Source organism: Pseudophryne corroboree, chromosome 11 (genome assembly GCF_028390025.1).
Source record: "Pseudophryne corroboree isolate aPseCor3 chromosome 11, aPseCor3.hap2, whole genome shotgun sequence".
Lineage (NCBI taxonomy): Eukaryota > Metazoa > Chordata > Amphibia > Anura > Myobatrachidae > Pseudophryne > Pseudophryne corroboree.
Window position 1 is genome coordinate 206351560 of NC_086454.1, and position 18919 is coordinate 206370478.

Below are 18919 nucleotides of genomic sequence, written 5' to 3' on the forward strand. Positions count from 1 at the left end.
ACAGGAAGATCTCAAGGGGATTTAGCCTTGTTTTTATACTAGAGGAAGACATAGCCAGTATAACTAATTAAGCTGAACTCCAGCGCCATTGAGGGAGCGGAGCTTACATAGAGCGGGTCCAGCGGCTTTCTGGCGCCATTTCACTGAGGGAGAAGACACTGCAGGGAAATTCAGCTCCTCCTGGGATACCCCATTCGCCTGAGCATTGGTAACAGGGGTTAGACAAGGGGGAGAGTCGCTGCTGGAACCTTTTATTAGGCTCCTGGTACATATAAATTATATATAAAAAGCCCAGCAAGTGTATAACTATTGCGGGGAGCTTGTGTGCTGGTTCCTTACTCTCTGTGTCTCTCTCTCTGCTTCACTGTGGGTAAACTTGCTTGTACTTGTTTCCTCTATGTGTGTGAACACTGTCAGCATGGTTGGTAAAAAAGCAGTGTGTATTTCATGTAGCACCAGGTTTTCTCCTTCGAGCAATGTAGCCATCCCTTACAGAACAGTGGGGCGACGGGGAGAGTTACAAGAGCCACCCTGGGTGGCGTCCATTAAATCCAAGATGTCTAATAAAATGGCTGCTGCAAAAAGGGAAAGGTAGCTGCTGCAACAGTCTGTCTCTGATTTGGCAAAAGACCATTCAGAGAGTAGAAAGGAGCCTCCCTCCACAAAACAGTTACCACATAAACGTGGGTCACATGATTTACTTTTAGAAACTGATGAGGAGATTCTGGAGGACGAGGGTGGGGAAGGGGGGTGGAATTGAGGCTCAAGAGACATAAGAGGAAACTGCAGCGCAGGGAGTGGAATCACATTTCCAGTCTATAAGGGAAGTGCTAAATATCCCAGATAAGGAAGCAGAAGTGCCAGTCTTTTTTCTTTGCACAGAAAAAAGTTACTGCAATCTTTCCTCATTCTAAAGAATTAGATTACCTTTTCAGAGAGCCGTGGGTTAATCCTGACAATAGGTTTTAAATGCCTAAAAAACTCTTGTCTGTTTTCCCCTTTTCTCAGGAGGGGAGAAAACTCTGGGAAAAACCCTATAGCAGATGCCTTGGTGTCACGTCTGTCTAAGAAGAAGGTGTTGCCGGTGCCAGGAGCTATGACGCTCGAAGAGCGGGCTGACAGAAAAATAGATAGCACGTTGAAATCCATTTATATAGCTGCAGGGGCAACTCCGAGACCCATTATTGCCGGTTGTTGGATTACACAAGCTATTCACACATGGGCGGGTTACCTTCAAAAGGGCCTTGCGGGTGACGCAACGCTGTCTGATATGGTGACACTTACTGTATACACCATATTCAGGAATCTGCCCTTTTCTTATGTGAATCTATCAAAGCAATCTGAATTATAGGTCTACTGCTATGGCAGTCTCTGCTCACAGAGCTTTATGGTTACATCAGTGGGTAGCGGATGATGAATCAAAGAAGGGCGTAGAAGCTTTGCCCTTCACAGGTGATGCCCTATTTAGAGGTGAATTGAATGAATGGATTTCACAGGCCACTGCCGGGAAATACACGTACCTGCTATCTGCGGCTCCAACTGCTAGACGTCCATATTCGTTACGTCAGTGGGTAGCGGACTATGAATCAAAGAAGGGCGTAGAAGCTTTGCCATTCACAGGTGATGCCCTATTTGGAGGTGAATTGAACGAATGGATTTCACAGGCCACTGCCGGGAAATACACATACCTGCTGTCTGCGGCTCCAACTGCTAGACGTCCATATTCGGGCCCATCTCTGCAGTCCTTTCGATTGACAAGGTCTAGAGGTAGGGCCAGTGGTGCCTCGAACGCTGGAAGAGGAAATAGAGGAAAGCCACGCAGACCAGCTGCCTCAAGTTCACAGGAGCAGAGCACCAATTCCGCTTCCACAAAGGCTTCAGCATCGCGTGTCCCTCCACTCCTTGGGGATCTCTTGGTGGGAGCTTGGCTGAAGTATTTCGGCCATATTTGGAGAAGCTCCTGCCAGGATGCCTGGGTAAAAGATCTAATCTCCCAGGGCTACAAAATAGAGTTCGACTTTCCTCCACATCACAGATTCTTCAAATCAAGCTTACCAGTTTTCAAAGAAATACGGGAAATCTTACTAGAGGCAATTCAAAAATGGGTTTAGACTCAGGTCATTGGGGGTAATTCTGAGTTGATCGCAGCAGCAAGTTTGTTAGCAATTGGGCAAAACCTTGTGCACTCTATGGGGGGCAGATATAACATGTGCAGATAGAGTTAGATTTGGGTGGGTTATTTTGTTTCTGTGCAGGGTGAACACTTGCTTCCTTTTATTTTACACTGCAATTTAGAGTTCAGTTTGAATACATCCCACCCAAATCTAACTCTGTCTGCACATGTTATATCTGCCCCTCCTGCAGTGCACATGGTTTTGCCCAACTGCTAACAAAGTTGCTGCTGCGATCAACTCAGAATTAGGCCCCTTGTTCCAGTTCCACTTTCTCTGAGAAACGGGATATTACTTCAGTCTGTTTGTGGTACCGAAGCTGGATAGTTCAGTAAGACCAATTTTAAATCTCAAATCCTTAAATCCACACCTGAAGGTTTTCAAATTCAAGATGGAATCTCTGAAAGCGGTGGTTTCAGGTCTGGAAGAGGGGGAGTTCTTTGTATCCCTGGATATAAAGGATGCTTACCTCCATATCCCAATATGGCCACCTCATCAGGCTTACCTACGATTTGCGCTCCTGGACAACCACTACCAATTTCAGGCTTTACCCTTCGGCCTCTCTACGGCTCCGAGGGTATTCACGAAGGTCATGGCGGAAATGATGTGCCAACTCCGTCTTCAGTGCATAAACATTGTTCTATACCTGGATGATCTGCTGATAAAAGCAGGGTCCAAAGAGCAGCTGATGAACAGCAGCAGCCTAACAACACGACTAACGCACCATGGGTGGATTCTCAATTTACAGAAATCTCACCTCGAGCCGACTCAAAGGCTTCAGTTTCTGGGCATGGTCCTGGACACGGTAGCTCAGAAAGTTTTCCTACTCCTGGACAAAGCAAAGACACTCCAGGAGATGGTACACTCTCTCTTGAAGCCGAACAGGATATCGGTACATCTTTGCATACGTCTACTGGGAAAGATGGTGGCCTCCTACAACGCAATTCAGTACAGAAGGTTCCACGTGCACACCTTCCAGCTGGATCTCCTGGACAAATGGTCAGGTTCGCATCTGCAGATGCACCAGGTCATACTTCTGTCACCGCAGGCCAGGATTTCCCTCCTGTGATGGCTGCAGTCTTCCCATCTGGTAGAAGGTCGAAGCTTCAGAATTCAGGATTGGATTCTGTTATCAACGGAAGTGAGCCTCCGAGGTTGGGGAGCTGTGACCCAAGGGGCTGAATTCCAGGGCAGGTGTCCAGCTACGAAGCCATTCTTCCGATAAACATCCTGGAACTCAGGGCACTCTACAATGCTCTGCTTCAAGCCTCCCATCTTTTTCAGGATCAGGCCATACAGGTCAAGTCAGACAATGCCACGGCGGTAGCCTACATAAACCAGCAAGGAGGGACAAAAAGCAGAGCGTGCATGTGAGAGGTATCAAAGGTCATCCTCCAGGCAGAAAGGTATGCAAGGGTGATATCTGCCATTTTCATCCCACGAGTAGACAACTGGGAAGTGGACTTCCTAAGCAGACACGACCTGCACCCGGGAGAGTGGGGTTTACACCCACAAGTGTTTCAACTGATAACGGACCAGTGGGGCTGGCCACAAATAGATCTGATGGCCTCTCATCTCGACAAAAAGCTTCATCGGTGTTACTCGCGGACACGGACCCTCAGGCGATGACAGTGGACTCACTGATGACGCCATGGATTTACCAGTCAGTATATCTGTTCCCTCCTCTTACATTACTTCCAAGAGTTCTGAAAAGAATAAAAAAAAGAAAGGGTTCAGGCTACTCTGATTGGCCAAGAAGGGCCTGGTACGCAGACCTTCTGGCTCTGTCTGTGGACGACCCATGGCCTCTGCCATTGTGGGTGGATCTTCTTCAGCAAGGATCGTTCATCTACCCGGACTTACAACGGCTTTGTTTAACGGCATGGAGGTTAAAAGGGAGATTCTAGCCAGGAAGGTATTCCCGACAAGGTCATTTCAACCATGATCCAGGCCAGGAAAGGGGTAACGTCAACTCATTACCACTGCATTTGGAAGAGATATGTCTCCTGGTGTGAAGGTCGCAAGTACCCCATTGCAGATTTCAATCTATGTAATTTCCTGTGTTTCCTACAGGTTGGAGTGGATATGGGCCTATGCCTGGGCTCCATAAAAGTTCAGATTTCTGTCTTATCTGTCTCCTTCCAAAGACAGTTGGCTACACTTCCAGAAGTCCAGACATTCTTGATAGTGTCCTTCACATACAACCTCCCTTTGTGCCGCCCACAGCCCCTTGGGATCTGACTGTGGTTTTGAATTTTCTACAATCCTCTTGGTTTGAACCTTTGGAGTCTGTGGAAGACGGAATTGCTGTTCGCCTTGGCATCGGCTAGGCGAGTCTCTGAAGTGGTGGCATTGTCATGCAGGAGCCCCTACTTGATCTTTCACTAGGATAGAGTGGAACTTAGGACTCATCAACAGTTTTTGCTGAAAGTAGTGTCCACTTTTCATATCAATCAACTGATAGGAGTAGAAGAGGAGTCAGAACCAAACGGAACCATTAAGTCGTTGGATGTAGTGCGAGCCTTAAAGATTTATGTCAAGAGGATGTTTTGGAAGAGGAAGATTTATGTCAAGAATCTGATTTCCTCGTGTCAGGAAATCAGATTCTCTCTTTGTGTTGTATGATGCTCACAAGAGCGGTTGTCCTGCTTCAAAGTAAGTCCATTGCTCACTGGATTAGTCTCACTATCCAACAGGCCTATGCTTCAGCAGCTTTGCCGGTTCCACGTTCTATCAAGGCCCACTCTACAAGGTCAGTGGGTTCATCATGGGCGTCTGCCCGTGGAGTCTCGGCTTTACAACTATGCCGAGCTGCAACCTGGTCTGGGACATACACGGTTGTGAAATTCTACAAGTTTGATACCCTGGCTTCGGTGGATAAGCAATTTGGTCACTCAGTATTGCAGGCATCTCAGCTCACTCCCGCCCATTCTGGGAGCTTTGGGACGTCCCCATCGTACTAATGTGACCCCAGTATCCCTTATGGATGTTAGAGAAAATAGGGTTTTCTCGTAGTACATAAGGGATACTGGGCGCCCGCCTCTGTGCTTCGTCTTGCTTCCTGCACGTTTAGTTCTTGTGTGACTGTTGTTTGGAACAGCTGTTGCTATCCTTCTTGGTTGGCTGTTGCTAACCTCTTGTTCTGTTGTGTGCTGGTTCGTTTCCTCACCACTTTGTTGTCTTTATCTTGTTTTCCTCCTGTCAAGTATGTCCGTCTCCTTCAGGCACAATTTTCCTAGACTGGGCTGTGGGAGGGGGCATAGATGGGTGGAGCCAGCACACACTATTGAAGTTTTAAAGTGTCATGGCTCCTTTGGACCCCATCTATACCCCATTGTACTAATGTGACCCCAGTATCCCTTATGGACTACGAGAAAAGGATTTACCGGTAGGTGTTTAAAAGCCTATATTCACATTAAGGGCGGCATTCAATCCCCTGTTAATTTTTCTCCCGAAAATAAACTTGCTGATTGTGCTATTCAATTAAAGCCTATTTGTTTTTCATGAGAAAAATGTCCCATTATTTTGCAATAACATATAGGATCTGAGATAAGTTTCCGGGCCCATGTGTTATCGCGGCTCCGAGGACTGCTCAGGGATTATGCTTCGGGTGCCTGAGGAACTCGAAGCATAATCTCCAATAAGTGACCGGTTATCGGGGCTACTTGAATAGTCCCCGGCAGTAAATTACAGCAGCTAATTGAATACCGGCCTAATAGTGAAATGGACATAGTCTGTTGTAAAATTGTGTTTGTTTGTTTTTTCCAAACAAATGTTTACATAATTATTTTTTTTGATTAAAGGATTTGTCACAATAGGATAATATTTATATGAAGTTTAATTTCCATGCTTTAATCATATTATGACTTATATCATCAAGGATCAGAAATGAGTTTTCAGGTGTTAAACTTGTAACTCTTCCTACTTTAATAATGGTGCAAGAGGTATAAAAACGGTTTTGTTTTAGTTGATGATAGTATTGTGTTAGAGGATCGGTAAAGACATGACCACATACTTTGATTGTAACTGACTAATATGGTAAACATTCCAGTACTTACCTTCTCCTACAACATTTGAAGATTGTCTTTGATTACTGGCCCATGTATCTTCTGTAATTTTTTTTTTTTAATTTTCTGAAATCTGAAAAAGTTTAGGGTTTCATTCAACTAATGACTCAATGCTGTAGCATATAGTAGATTTGATCTCATCTCATATCAATGTTTCCTTCAAGTACTACTTTTTTTTTCTAGTACTCTTTGTGCAGAACCTGAACTCAGATGACCAGAATGTAGTTTTAAAAGCCTTGAAGCGAGTTCCAGAGAGCTGCATGCAAAAGCAAGCGTTCAAGACTTTAAGCCTTCTACTCACTAATGGAAACAGCAGAGTCATTACCGCTGTGTCCACGTTCCTTAGAACCTTCTCTGAGCAGCACCATTTACGGGAGAGGGTAAGCAGGTTGTTCTTTATATTTAGTTGCCTACAATTTATAATTCTAGGCAGTAGCTTTTGTTGGTTGTTATTTTGATTATTAATGAAAAATGTTTACTTCCTTGGAGTAACATGGTAAAGGAGGAAATCTACATCTAGAGAAGAGTAAAGAAGCACCTTCTTTAGGAAGTTCACACTGTATTTATTTCAAATATCACCCTGGCTCCAAATAGGATTTTCCTCTACACTGTTTCCCATCATTTTGTCTTGTAACAATTATTTTTGTTATTAATTTAAATAAATAAATCATACCAGTGCCCTACCTCTAAGCCCACAAAAAAATTAAATATTTAATTATGGAAAACTGTTGTAGTTTTCACTTTGTTTTTCTTATTTGTTGTCCACAAAATAAAAATAGATTTCAATATATTCTAAAAGTCCTCTGAGAAAGGAAATTAACTTAGATTTAGGTATGAAAACGATATACCTGCAAACATTTAGTTCATTGTTAGTTTTGTTGGATTATTATTATTTATTTTATTAAATTAAAAATACTCTATTCATATTAGTGAAAGGGGTTAAAAAAAATATTAAATTAGTTGATAAATACTATAACTCATGGAGTTCTTATATTGAGGGGTATAAATGCACAAAATAGGATAATTTTCTCAATTTTTTATGCGCACCAAAGCTGGAGAGGTAAGTATAATATACGGGTGCAGGGTATGTGATGTGGGTAACCCTGGACCTATACAGAAATCCTGCAGTCTCAGGCTTTTATTTGATCACTAGTTACCGCCCCATCAAAATACCACAACAACATAACCGTAATGTCAGCGCCGGTGGCTGTGCGCTCCTGAACGGAGCAGCACTTAGGGCGGTTTTCAATTCTTTCCACCTCCTTACACACCCATTCTGTTTCTGCTGACAGTCGTGGTATCATCATTCTAGTTCTCTACCCCCAGGGTAGCGAGGCTCCCTAACCCTTTACGCAGCTAAACCTAATTACTATGGGCGCGATAATGAGGATCACTTTAGATAGTAGATTGGGCGTGATATATCATTTTAATACCGCCGTTAATTTCTCCATCGGGTGCTATCTAGTGGTCGCCGGCACGCAGAGTATTTCCCCCCCCCCCATACAGGAAACAGCGTTAGCTTATTATTATGTAGGATGGAATTGGATGACCTGGTAACTTTGTTTCACAGTTGGTGCCACAATAATCCATAGATCTTTTTTTATTATTATTATTATTATTATTATCAATTCCGTTGCACTTTATAATTGGAAACAATGATAACATAAAACAAAACAACTGGAAACAACAGTGAAAAAACAAGACTGGGTAATAACAGACCGTCATAGAGTTAGGAAGGCCCTGCTCGCAAGCTTACAATCTATATCTAGGTAGGTATTGATACACTCACCTTACACAGTAGATAACACCTATCATTGTGTAAGTCTCTCAAGTAGCTTGGAGGGGCATGAGAGATGGGATAGGACGGTAGTTTGAGAGCGCATTTGAGTCAGAATTTAGTTTTTTCAGAATGAAAGTAATCCCTGCATGCTTGAACGGTGAAGGATAGATACCAGTAGAGAGCGATTACAGATGTTAGTTAAGGCTGGGATGAGAAGAGGAGATAGCTTTACTTATTTGTGGGGGTATAGGATCTGGAGGAGAGGTAGTAGAGTAGCAGGATGAGAAGAGTGCTAATACTTCATCTTCATTTGTGGGATCAAGTGAAGAGAACGTGCCAGAGAGTTCAGGTAGGGCAGTGGTTCTCAAACTCGGTCCACAGGACCCCACACAGTGCATGTTTTGCGGGTAACCCAGTAAGTGCACAGGTGTATTAATTACTCACAGACACATTTTAAAAGGTCCACAGGTGGAGCTAATTATTTCACTTGCGATTTTGTGAGGAGACCTGCAAAACATGCACTGTGTGGGGTCCTGAGGACCGAGTTTGAGAACCTGTGAGGTAGGGAATTAAGCAAGTCGCTGACTGAGGAAGAGCATACCATTTCATCTCTGATCTCATCAATCTTGTCCTTCAAGTAGGAAGCAAGATCTTGTAGCTGGTGGGTTGGGTGAGGGAGGATTGAGGAGTGATTTAAATGTATTAAAAGTTGCTTGGGTTAGAGGCTTCAGCAGAGATGAGAGTTTGGAAATATATTTGTTTGGCAGTATCCAGGGCATTACGATAGGAGTGGTAAATAGTCTTGTACGTGAGGAAGTCGCTTGGTGTACTAGATTATGGTGTCAGTTTACTCACTACTTTTGTTCATAGAACACTGATTTTTCCAATGCAGCACCCTGTACTTCTATCACTGTCAGTATTGCCATTGTGATTGCAAATATTATATTCTATGTGAAGTAGACAGTGATCAGACATGTACAGTAAACTTGTATACTATTGACTTGTCACTAGATTAGTTATAAACTTGTATACTATTGACTTGTCACTAGTTTAGTTACCATTGGCAGAGCTGTATACCATATAAATAAAAAATACTTACATAGGGTATCACCACATTAAGCATCATGAAATTGGTTTTATGTTAGTTGTACTTGTTGTTTTTTTTGTTTTTTTAACATGGACTTTGCCAAATACCCATTTCTTATTGTTTTTCAAGAAAAAAAAAAAGGTTGGCAAAGGAGCATGAACAAATTAGTTGCAGTTCCAGCTCTGAAATCCTATTGCTATTCTTCCTAACACTCCTAAATATGTGTTATAGGCTCTTGTGTGTTTCTTGGAGCAGCTTGAAGATGAAGATTTACATATGCGAGTTGCTGGTTGTGCAGCACTTGGGTGTTTAAAGGTAAGCAGTAGCCTAAAGAAACACTGTAATTATAATCCACAATCTCCAGTATAGTTTATGTTTAACCTAGTGGTTCCCAAATTGGGTGCTGTGGCACCTGCAGGGGTGCCCTGGGTGGTACATTACCAATTCAAATTATTTATGGTCGGTGTACAAGGCAAAACGACTACTGGTTTAACCACTTGTCATTCAGAAGAATAGTCCTTCATGTTTGGTTCTGGCAGAATCCTGTATTATCTAGGTTGTGTATGAATAAAGTTTGGTGGAATGTGACTGAGGCAGCAAGCTATCAGACAGAAGTAAGCTACGGGTAGAATGGACCAGTGCATCTATTCTTTGTAACTTTATCACAAAGTGTGAAGAGTAGATCTTGATTTGGAAACCCTGTGTAGTTTACTGCTAAAGAGACCTGTTGGTAGGTGTCTTTTAATACATTGTTAAATTCTGTACACCCACAGGCCAAAGAAAGCATAGACCAACTAGTTTATCTGTGCCAAACTGACAAAGATGAAGTTAAAGAGGCTGCCAAACATAGTCTAATGCTATTTGGTAAGTATGGAATATTATGTTTAACCTGTGTACAGTATATGATCAGAATAATAATTACATTAGACTGCCCTTCTACAGGTTCAAACTTCAGATCAAAGCCCTCAAGTAACAAGTTTAAAAAGTCGTCTGTTCTTTCTTCCATGAATTTATTTTAAATCTTTTTTTTTTGAAGTGCGTACACAAAATTATTCTGTTCCATAATAACTTGTTGATCAGTTAATTGTCTCACAGCAAGGGGACATTGGGTCTTTATAGGGATTTCAATTGCCATTGAAGGGTGTGAATTACCTTACCCACTGCATCTGGCAACTGCACCTTCACCCTGCCGATTTACACCCTGTTTCACACAAATGTGCTTGCTAGCCTATGGGATAGCGAACACTTTTGTGTGAAATCCCTCTGCCATAAAATGCGGTGGATGCCACACAGATTCGGCCGTGTGAACAAGTCGCCAGCAGTTTTATTCCTCCCCTTATGTCCTTTCCAAAAGAAAGGTATTTATTACTCTCATTCTTTAGGACCATAAGGCTACTTAATTAAAGGAACAAAGGTCTTATAGTCCACCTTCACCTACGTTCGGGAAGGCCTCTTTATTAATTGAACCCCATAGACATGAGATTCCTTTGGGAGCAAGGACCTTTAGACCTACTTTTGCTACTAGTCTCGAGTGGGTACATTTTTCCCTTGACTTCAGCCAATTAAGGGGGTAATTCTGAGTTGATCGCAGCAGGAACTTTTAGCAGTTGGGCAAAACCATGTGCACTGCAGGGGAGGCAGAGATAACATGTGCAGAGAGAGTTAGATTTGGGTGTGGTGTGTTCAATCTGCAATCTAAATTGCAGTGTAAAAATAAAGCAGCCAGTATTTACCCTGCACAGAAACAAAATAACCCACCCAAATCTAACTCTCTCTCCACATGTTATATCTGCCTCCCCTGCAGTGCACATGGTTTTGCCCAACTGCTAGCAAAGTTCCTGCTGCGATCAACTCAGAATTACCCCCTAACTGTTGGAGAATGGTATATAATTTGCCTGTTTTTAACCTTCCGAAAACTGTGAACAAAAACACTAATTGTCAGGTAATTACTGCACGGGGAAAATCATTTCAATTACATAGCCTTTTCCCCACACCTAATATCATTAATTACAGTGTATAAACTCACTGATTCCGCTTAACTGCCTATGAGTGTGCTCAATTCTCACAGAATTTTCATTGTAGTATCTGAAGCTGCAGTGAAAAGTACACCCTTGGCGATTAACGTGTGGGTTAATCCCTGCTAGTTGAATAACTGCCCCTGTAATTAGCCTGGGTAAATTGAATATTCCCCTATATGTTTAAAAAATAGCCATACGGCCTGGGGCTCATAGCACTTCAGTCTCCTGTTAACTGACCTTGCGACATCAGGCCAAAATCTTTCCCTCATTCAGAAGGGGAATAAATCAACTGTGAAAATTATCTGGAACAATAAAATAATACCTGTACTTACAGAGTCACAAATCATGTAGACATGAATTGGGTAATGCCCAGGTAAAAAAAATAATAATAAAAAAATAATAATATATATATATATATATATACTGCGTATATATGTGTGTGTGTGTGTGTATGTATGTGTATATATATATATATATATATATATATATATATATATAATTTATTTAGTTGAATACCCGTGCTTCACTACGGAATTTCAAGTATTTTCGTGTGTATAACTTTAATTTTGAGGGACTTCCTTCATTAATTAGACTTGACCTCAACAATGGTTTTTTCATCCTTCGTGCCTACAATGCAGCACACGATGTTTGACATAAATTCTCTCCTATTTTGTCAAAGCCATCTTCAGTTACCTGCAACAAAAAAAGTGTTGTACCTTTTGAACCATACCTGCTATTTCAAATCCGTTTGCAGCAATAAACTTTTCAGCAAATTCTGATGATGTTCGACATGTTATACGACCCCCTTTCCATTTGAAACAACTGACTTAGATTCAAGATGGCCAATTTCAAGATGACGCCCATGTTCGGTACATACCCTAAAAGATAGCCTACCTCACCCATACCTTACTGGAGTTTTCAGTTTTCCCATTTCCTGCTCAGTTTTTAAAACAAAAGGGTGTACTGCTTCTTTTGAATCACCCTGTGTATATAGATAGATAGATAGATAGATAGATAGATAGATAGATAGATAGATAGATAGATACACAGTGGTGCTTGAGTGAAACCTTCAGAATGTTCTATATTTCTGCTGAAATTTTGCCTAAAACTACCTCATGTTTACACATAAGTCCTAAAAGTAGATAAAGAAAACCAAATCAAACAAATGATTTGTGGCTGTACCTCACCTGCCTCACCTAACCGCACGTGACAAAGGTTGTATTTGCCAGTGAGTGCCGCCAATTACCTCTGTAATATACATACATTTGTGGAGGGCACCCGGTATTGAATATCTTCATGTACGCTTTTGGAGTGCCGAACGCTATCTATCTATCTATCTATCTATCTATCTATCTATCTATCTATCTATATACAAAAGGCAAAATGGAAACATGCAGCGGCACTCAGAGACTGATCCCAGTAATTAAAGTGCAAAAGTAGATTTTTAATCCATGAAAAGCAGGAACAACACAAAATAGGATGACCAACGTTTCGGGGCGCTAACGCCCCTTTGTCAAGGTGATTCCATTTTGCCTTATACTTATCATTCCAGAAGGCACCGGAGCCGTACAGTTGGGGTGAGTGCCAGCTCTTCTAAGATTTATATATCTATATATATATATATATATATATATATATATATATATAATATATATATAAATATTCCAACACTCCAAAAGGTATGACACGCAGGAGGCACAAATTGAATGCAAAATGTTGGTATATTCAAAGTCTATGTATCATGGCCTAAGCCCCTTCATCTGGACACACAGCTCTATACTGGCCCAGTTGTGCAAAGACAATTTATAGAATCCATACAGGGGTTCCAATTACCATAAGTTAAAGGTCATGATGAAATGCATGTGCAAATAGCCCTATACATTGGAAATTGTAACAGAAAATAAGAATTTACTTACCGATAATTCTATTTCTCATAGTCCGTAGTGGATGCTGGGAACTCCGTAAGGACCATGGGGAATAGCGGCTCCGCAGGAGACTGGGCACAAAAGTAAAGCTTTAGGACTACCTGGTGTGCACTGGCTCCTCCCCCTATGACCCTCCTCCAAGCCTCAGTTAGGATACTGTGCCCGGACGAGCGTACACAATAAGGAAGGATTTATGAATCCCGGGTAAGACTCATACCAGCCACACCAATCACACCGTACAACTTGTGATCTGAACCCAGTTAACAGCATGATAACAGAGGAGCCTCTGGATAGATGGCTCACAACAACAATAACCCGATTTAGTTAACAATAACTATGTACAAGTATTGCAGACAATCCGCACTTGGGATGGGCGCCCAGCATCCACTACGGACTATGAGAAATAGAATTATCGGTAAGTAAATTCTTATTTTCTCTGACGTCCTAGTGGATGCTGGGAACTCCGTAAGGACCATGGGGATTATACCAAAGCTCCCAAACGGGCGGGAGAGTGCGGATGACTCTGCAGCACCGAATGAGAGAACTCCAGGTCCTCCTCAGCCAGGGTATCAAATTTGTAGAATTTAGCAAACGTGTTTGCCCCTGACCAAGTAGCTGCTCGGCAAAGTTGTAAAGCCGAGACCCCTCGGGCAGCCGCCCAAGATGAGCCCACCTTCCTTGTGGAATGGGCTTTTACAGATTTTGGCTGTGGCAGGCCTGCCACAGAATGTGCAAGCTGAATTGTACTACAAATCCAACGAGCAATAGTCTGCTTAGAAGCAGGAGCACCCAGCTTGTTGAGTGCATACAGGATAAACAGCGAGTCAGATTTTCTGACTCCAGCCGTCCTGGAAACATATATTTTCAGGGCCCTGACTACATCCAGCAACTTGGAGTCCTCCAAGTCACTAGTAGCCGCAGGTACCACAATAGGTTGGTTCAGATGAAACACTGAAACCACCTTAGGGAGAAAATGAGGACGAGTCCTCAATTCCGCCCTGTCTGAATGGACGATCAGATAAGGGCTTTTACAGGATAAAGCCCGCCAATTCTGACACGCGCCTGGCCGAGGCCAGGGCCAACAACATGACCACTTTCCATGTGAGATATTTTAACTCCACAGATTCAAGTGGTTCAAACCAATGTGACTTTAGGAACCCCAAAACTACATTGAGATCCCAAGGTGCCACTGGAGGCACAAAAGGAGGCTGTATATGCAGTACCCCTTTTACAAACGTCTGAACTTCAGGAACTGAAGCTAGTTCTTTCTGGAAGAAAATTGACAGGGCCGAAATTTGAACCTTAATGGACCCCAATTTTAGGCCCATAGACACCCCTGTTTACAGGAAATGCAGGAATCGACCTAGTTGAAATTCCTCCATCGGGGCCTTACTGGCCTCGCACCACGCAACATATTTTCGCCAAATGTGGTGATAATGCTTTGCGGTTACATCCTTCCTGGCTTGATCAGGGTAGGGATGACTTCATCTGGAATGCCTTTTTCCTTCAGGATCCGGCGTTCAACCGCCCTGCCGTCAAACGCAGCCGCGGTAAGTCTTGGAATAGACAGGGTCCTTGCTGGAGCAGGTCCCTTCTTAGAGGTAGAGGCCACGGGTCCTCCGTGAGCATCTCTTGAAGTTCCGGGTACCAAGTCCTTCTTGGCCAATCCGGAGCCACGAGTATAGTTCTTACTCCCCTCCGTCTTATAATTCTCAGTACTTTTGGTATGAGAGGAAGAGGAGGGAACACATACACTGACTGGTACACCCACGGTGTTACCAGAGCGTCCACAGCTATTGCCTGAGGGTCCCTTGACCTGGCGCAATACCTGTCCAATTTTTTGTTTAGGCGGGACGCCATCATGTCCACCTTTGGTTTTTCCCAACGGTTTACAATCATGTGGAAGACTTCTGGGTGAAGTCCCCACTCTCCCGGGTGGAGGTCGTGCCTGCTGAGGAAGTCTGCTTCCCAGTTGTCCACTCCCAGAATGAACACTGCTGACAATGCTATCACATGATTTTCCGCCCAGCGAAAAATCCTTGCAGCTTCTGCCATTTCCCTCCTGCTTCTTGTGCCGCCCTGTCTGTTTACGTGGGCGACTGCCGTGATGTTGTCCGACTGGATCAGCACCGGCTGACCTTGAAGCAGAGGTCTTGCTTGGCTTAGGGCATTGTAAATGGCCCTTAGCTCCAAAATATTTATGTGAAGTGATGTCTCTAGGCTTGACCACAAGCCCTGGAAATTTCTTCCCTGTGTGACTGCTCCCCAGCCTCGCAGGCTGGCATCCGTGGTCACCAGGACCCAGTCCTGAATGCCGAATCTGCGGCCCTCTAGAAGATGAGCACTCTGCAACCACCACAGGAGAGACACCCTTGTCTTTGGTGACAGGGTTATCCGCTGATGCATCTGAAGATGCGATCCGGACCATTTGTCCAGCAGGTCCCACTGGAAAGTTCTTGCGTGGAATCTGCCGAATGGAATTGCTTCGTAGGAAGCCACCATTTTTCCCAGGACCCTTGTGCACTGATGCACTTTCACTTGGCCTGGTTTTAGGAGGTTTCTAACTAGTTCGGATAACTCCCTGGCTTTCTCCTCCGGGAGAAACACCTCTTTTTCTGGACTGTGTCCAGGATCATCCCTAGGAATAGAAGATGTGTCGTCGGGATCAGCTGCGATTTTGGAAAATTGAGAATCCAACCGTGCTGCCGCAACACTACCTGAGATAGTGCTACCCCGACTACCAACTGTTCCCTGGATCTTGCCCTTATCAGGAGATCGTCCAAGTAAGGGATAACTAAAACTCCCTTCCTTCGAAGGAGTATCATCATTTCGGCCATTACTTTGGTAAAGACCCGGGGTGCCGTGGACAAACCAAACGGCAGCGTCTGAAACTGATAGTGAAGGTTCTGTATCAAAAACCTGAGGTACCCTTGGTGAGAAGGGTAAATTGGGACATGGAGATAAGCATCCTTGATGTCCAGAGACACCATATAATCCCCTTCTTCCAGGTTCGCAATCACCGCTCTGAGTGACTCCATCTCGAATTTGAACCTTTGTATGTAAGTGTTCAAGGATTTCATATTTAAAATAAGTCTCACCGAGCCGTCCGGCTTCGGTACCACAAACAGCGTGGAATAATACCCCTTTCCCTGTTGTAGGAGAGGTACCTTGATTATCACCTGCTGGGAATACAGCTTGTGAATGGCTTCTGCTGCAGCCTTTTTCCTCTCCCTCTGCCACGGGGCAGAAATGAGGAGCCTTTTGCCCGCTTGCCCTTATGAGGCCCAAAGGACTGCGCCTGATAATACGGCGTCTTCTTATGTTGAGAGGCTACCTGGGGTAAAAATGTGGATTTCCCAGCCGTTGCCGTGGCCACCAGGTCTGTTAGACCTACCCCAAATAACTCCTCCCTTTTATAAGGCGATACTTCCATATGCCTTTTGGAATCAGCATCACCTGACCACTGTCTTGTCCATAACCCTCTTCTGGCAGAAATGGACAGCGCACTTACTCTTGATGCCAGTCGGCAAATATCCCTCTGTGCATCACGCATATATATAAATGCATCTTTTAAATGCTCTATAGTCATTAATATACTGTCCCTATCTAGGGTATCAATATTGTCAGTCAGGGAATCCAACCAAGCCACCCCAGCACTGCACATCCAGGCTGAGGCGATTGCTGGTCGCAGTATCACACCCGTGTGAGTGTATATACATTTTTAGGATATTTTCCTGCTTTCTGTCAGCAGGTTCCTTAAGGGCGGCCGTATCCGGGGACGGTAGTGCCACCTGTTTAGACAAGCGTGTGAGCGCTTTATCCACCCTAGGGGGTGTTTCCCAACGTGCCCTATCCTCTGGCGGGAAGGGGTATGATGCTAATAACTTTTTAGGAATTAACAGTTTTTATCGGGGGAAACCCACGCATCATCACACACTTCATTTAATTCCTCAGATGCAGGAAAAACTACAGGCAGTTTTTTCTCACCCAACATAATACCCTTTTTAGTGGTACTGGTATTATCAGAAATATGTAAAACATTTTCCATAGCCTCAATCATGTAACGTGTGGCCCTACTGGAAGTCACATTCGTCTCTTAATCGTCGACACTGGAGTCAGTATCCGTGTCGGCGTCTGTATCTGCCATCTGAGGTAACGGGCGTTTTAGAGCCCCTGATGGCTTTTGAGACACCTGGACAGGCACAGGCTGAGTAGCCGGCTGTCTCATGTCATCAATCTTTTGTAAAAAGCTGACACTGCCACGTAATTCCTTCCATAAGCTCAGCCACTCAGGTGTCGACTCCCTAGGGGGTGACATCTCCATTACAGGCAATTGCTCCGCCTCCACACCATTTTCCTCCTCATACATGTCGACACAATCGTACCGACACACAGCACACACACAGGGAATGCTCTGATAGAGGACAGGACCCCACTAGCCCTTTGGGGAGACAGAGGGAGAGTATGCCAGCACACACCAGAGCGCTATATATATACAAGGATAACCTTATAGAAGTGTTTTTCCCCTTATAGCTGCTGTTTTATTAATACTGCGCCTAATTAGTGCCCCCCTCTCTTTTTTAACCCCTTTCTGTAGTGTAGTAACTGCAGGGGAGAGCCAGGGAGCTTCCCTCCAACGGAGCTGTGAGAGAAAATGGCGCCAGTGTGCTGAGGAGATAGGCTCCGCCCCTTTTTCGCTGACTTTTCTCCCGCATTTTTATGGATTCTGGCAGGGGTTAAAATACATCCATATAGCCCTGGGGGTTATATGTGATGTATGTTTGCCAGCCAAGGTGTTTTTATTGCTGCTCAGGGCGCCCCCCCAGCGCCCTGCACCCTCAGTGACTGCAGTGTGAGGTGTGTATGAGGAGCAATGGCGCACAGCTGCAGTGCTGTGCGCTACCTTGGTGAAGACTGATGTCTTCTGCCGCCGATTTTCCGGACCTCTTCTTGCTTCTGGCTCTGTAAGGGGGCCGGCGGCGCGGCTCTGGGACCGGACTCCGAGGCTGGGCCTGTGTTCGGTCCCTCTGGAGCTAATGGTGTCCAGTAGCCTAAGAAGCCCAAGCTGGCTGCAAGCAGGCAGGTTCGCTTCTTCTCCCCTTAGTCCCTCGATGCAGTGAGCCTGTTGCCAGCAGGTCTCACTGAAAATAAAAAACCTAAAACTAAACTTTCACTAAGAAGCTCAAGAGAGCCCCTAGTGTGCACCCTTCTCGGCCGGGCACAAAAATCTAACTGAGGCTTGTAGGTGGGTCATAGGGGGAGGAGCCAGTGCACACCAGGTAGTACTAAAGCTTTACTTTTGTGCCCAGTCTCCTGCGGAGCCGCTATTCCCCATGGTCCTTACGGAGTTCCCAGCATCCACTAGGACGTCAGAGAAAGAATAAATAGAAATGTAGTGCGAAAATTGTAAAAGCATATTTCTGCTGCGGGGTACACTGGGCTCCACAAGGATTCACATCGGGGTGTAGAGCTCAAAGCTTTTGACTGTTCCCAAGATGCACAGCGCCGCCTCCTCTATAACCCCACCTCCATGCCAGTGAGCTCAGTTTGTAAGTTGGTGCCTTGCAGTATGCAGGCACTTTACAGGAGGCTGCCTTAAGCAGCCTTTTCAGAGCTCCATTTTACAGAAAAATACAGGGCTGCTGCAGGCAAAGTCTCAGAGACTTTCCTGCGTGCAGCTCCATCACCCCCAGCGGTGCTATATACTCCTGCGTCGGGGTTACCGGGTCACTGCAGCGGAGGCACCGGCTTCTTCGTAAAGTGAGTCACACACGCTGCCTTCTCCCACATCGCAGGGCCGCAGACAAGGGGGAGGTAAGGGGCTCCTGTGTGATCCAGCGCGGCCGTGGGAGGCGGGCCGCGCACACGCTG

The 18919-nt window shown here is 44.5% G+C and overlaps 1 protein-coding gene and 1 long non-coding RNA gene across 7 annotated transcripts in view; one reads left to right on the forward strand and one right to left on the reverse strand.

Moving 5' to 3' along the window:
- The window catches only part of RIPOR1 (RHO family interacting cell polarization regulator 1), a 627513-nt gene that overhangs the window by 571378 nt on the left and 37216 nt on the right, over positions 1-18919 (forward strand). For all 6 annotated transcript variants that reach the window (XM_063945248.1, XM_063945245.1, XM_063945246.1 and 3 more), the window contains 3 exons: positions 6422-6618; positions 9337-9420; positions 9879-9969. In XM_063945248.1, the coding sequence (XP_063801318.1) occupies positions 6422-6618; positions 9337-9420; positions 9879-9969 (372 nt within the window). The remainder of the gene's footprint in view (positions 1-6421; positions 6619-9336; positions 9421-9878; positions 9970-18919) is intronic.
- Positions 11700-18919, reverse strand: part of LOC134969337 (uncharacterized) — a 97606-nt gene continuing 90386 nt past the window's right edge. The window contains exon 4 of the long non-coding RNA XR_010189449.1: positions 11700-11816. This is a non-coding gene — a long non-coding RNA (uncharacterized LOC134969337). The remainder of the gene's footprint in view (positions 11817-18919) is intronic.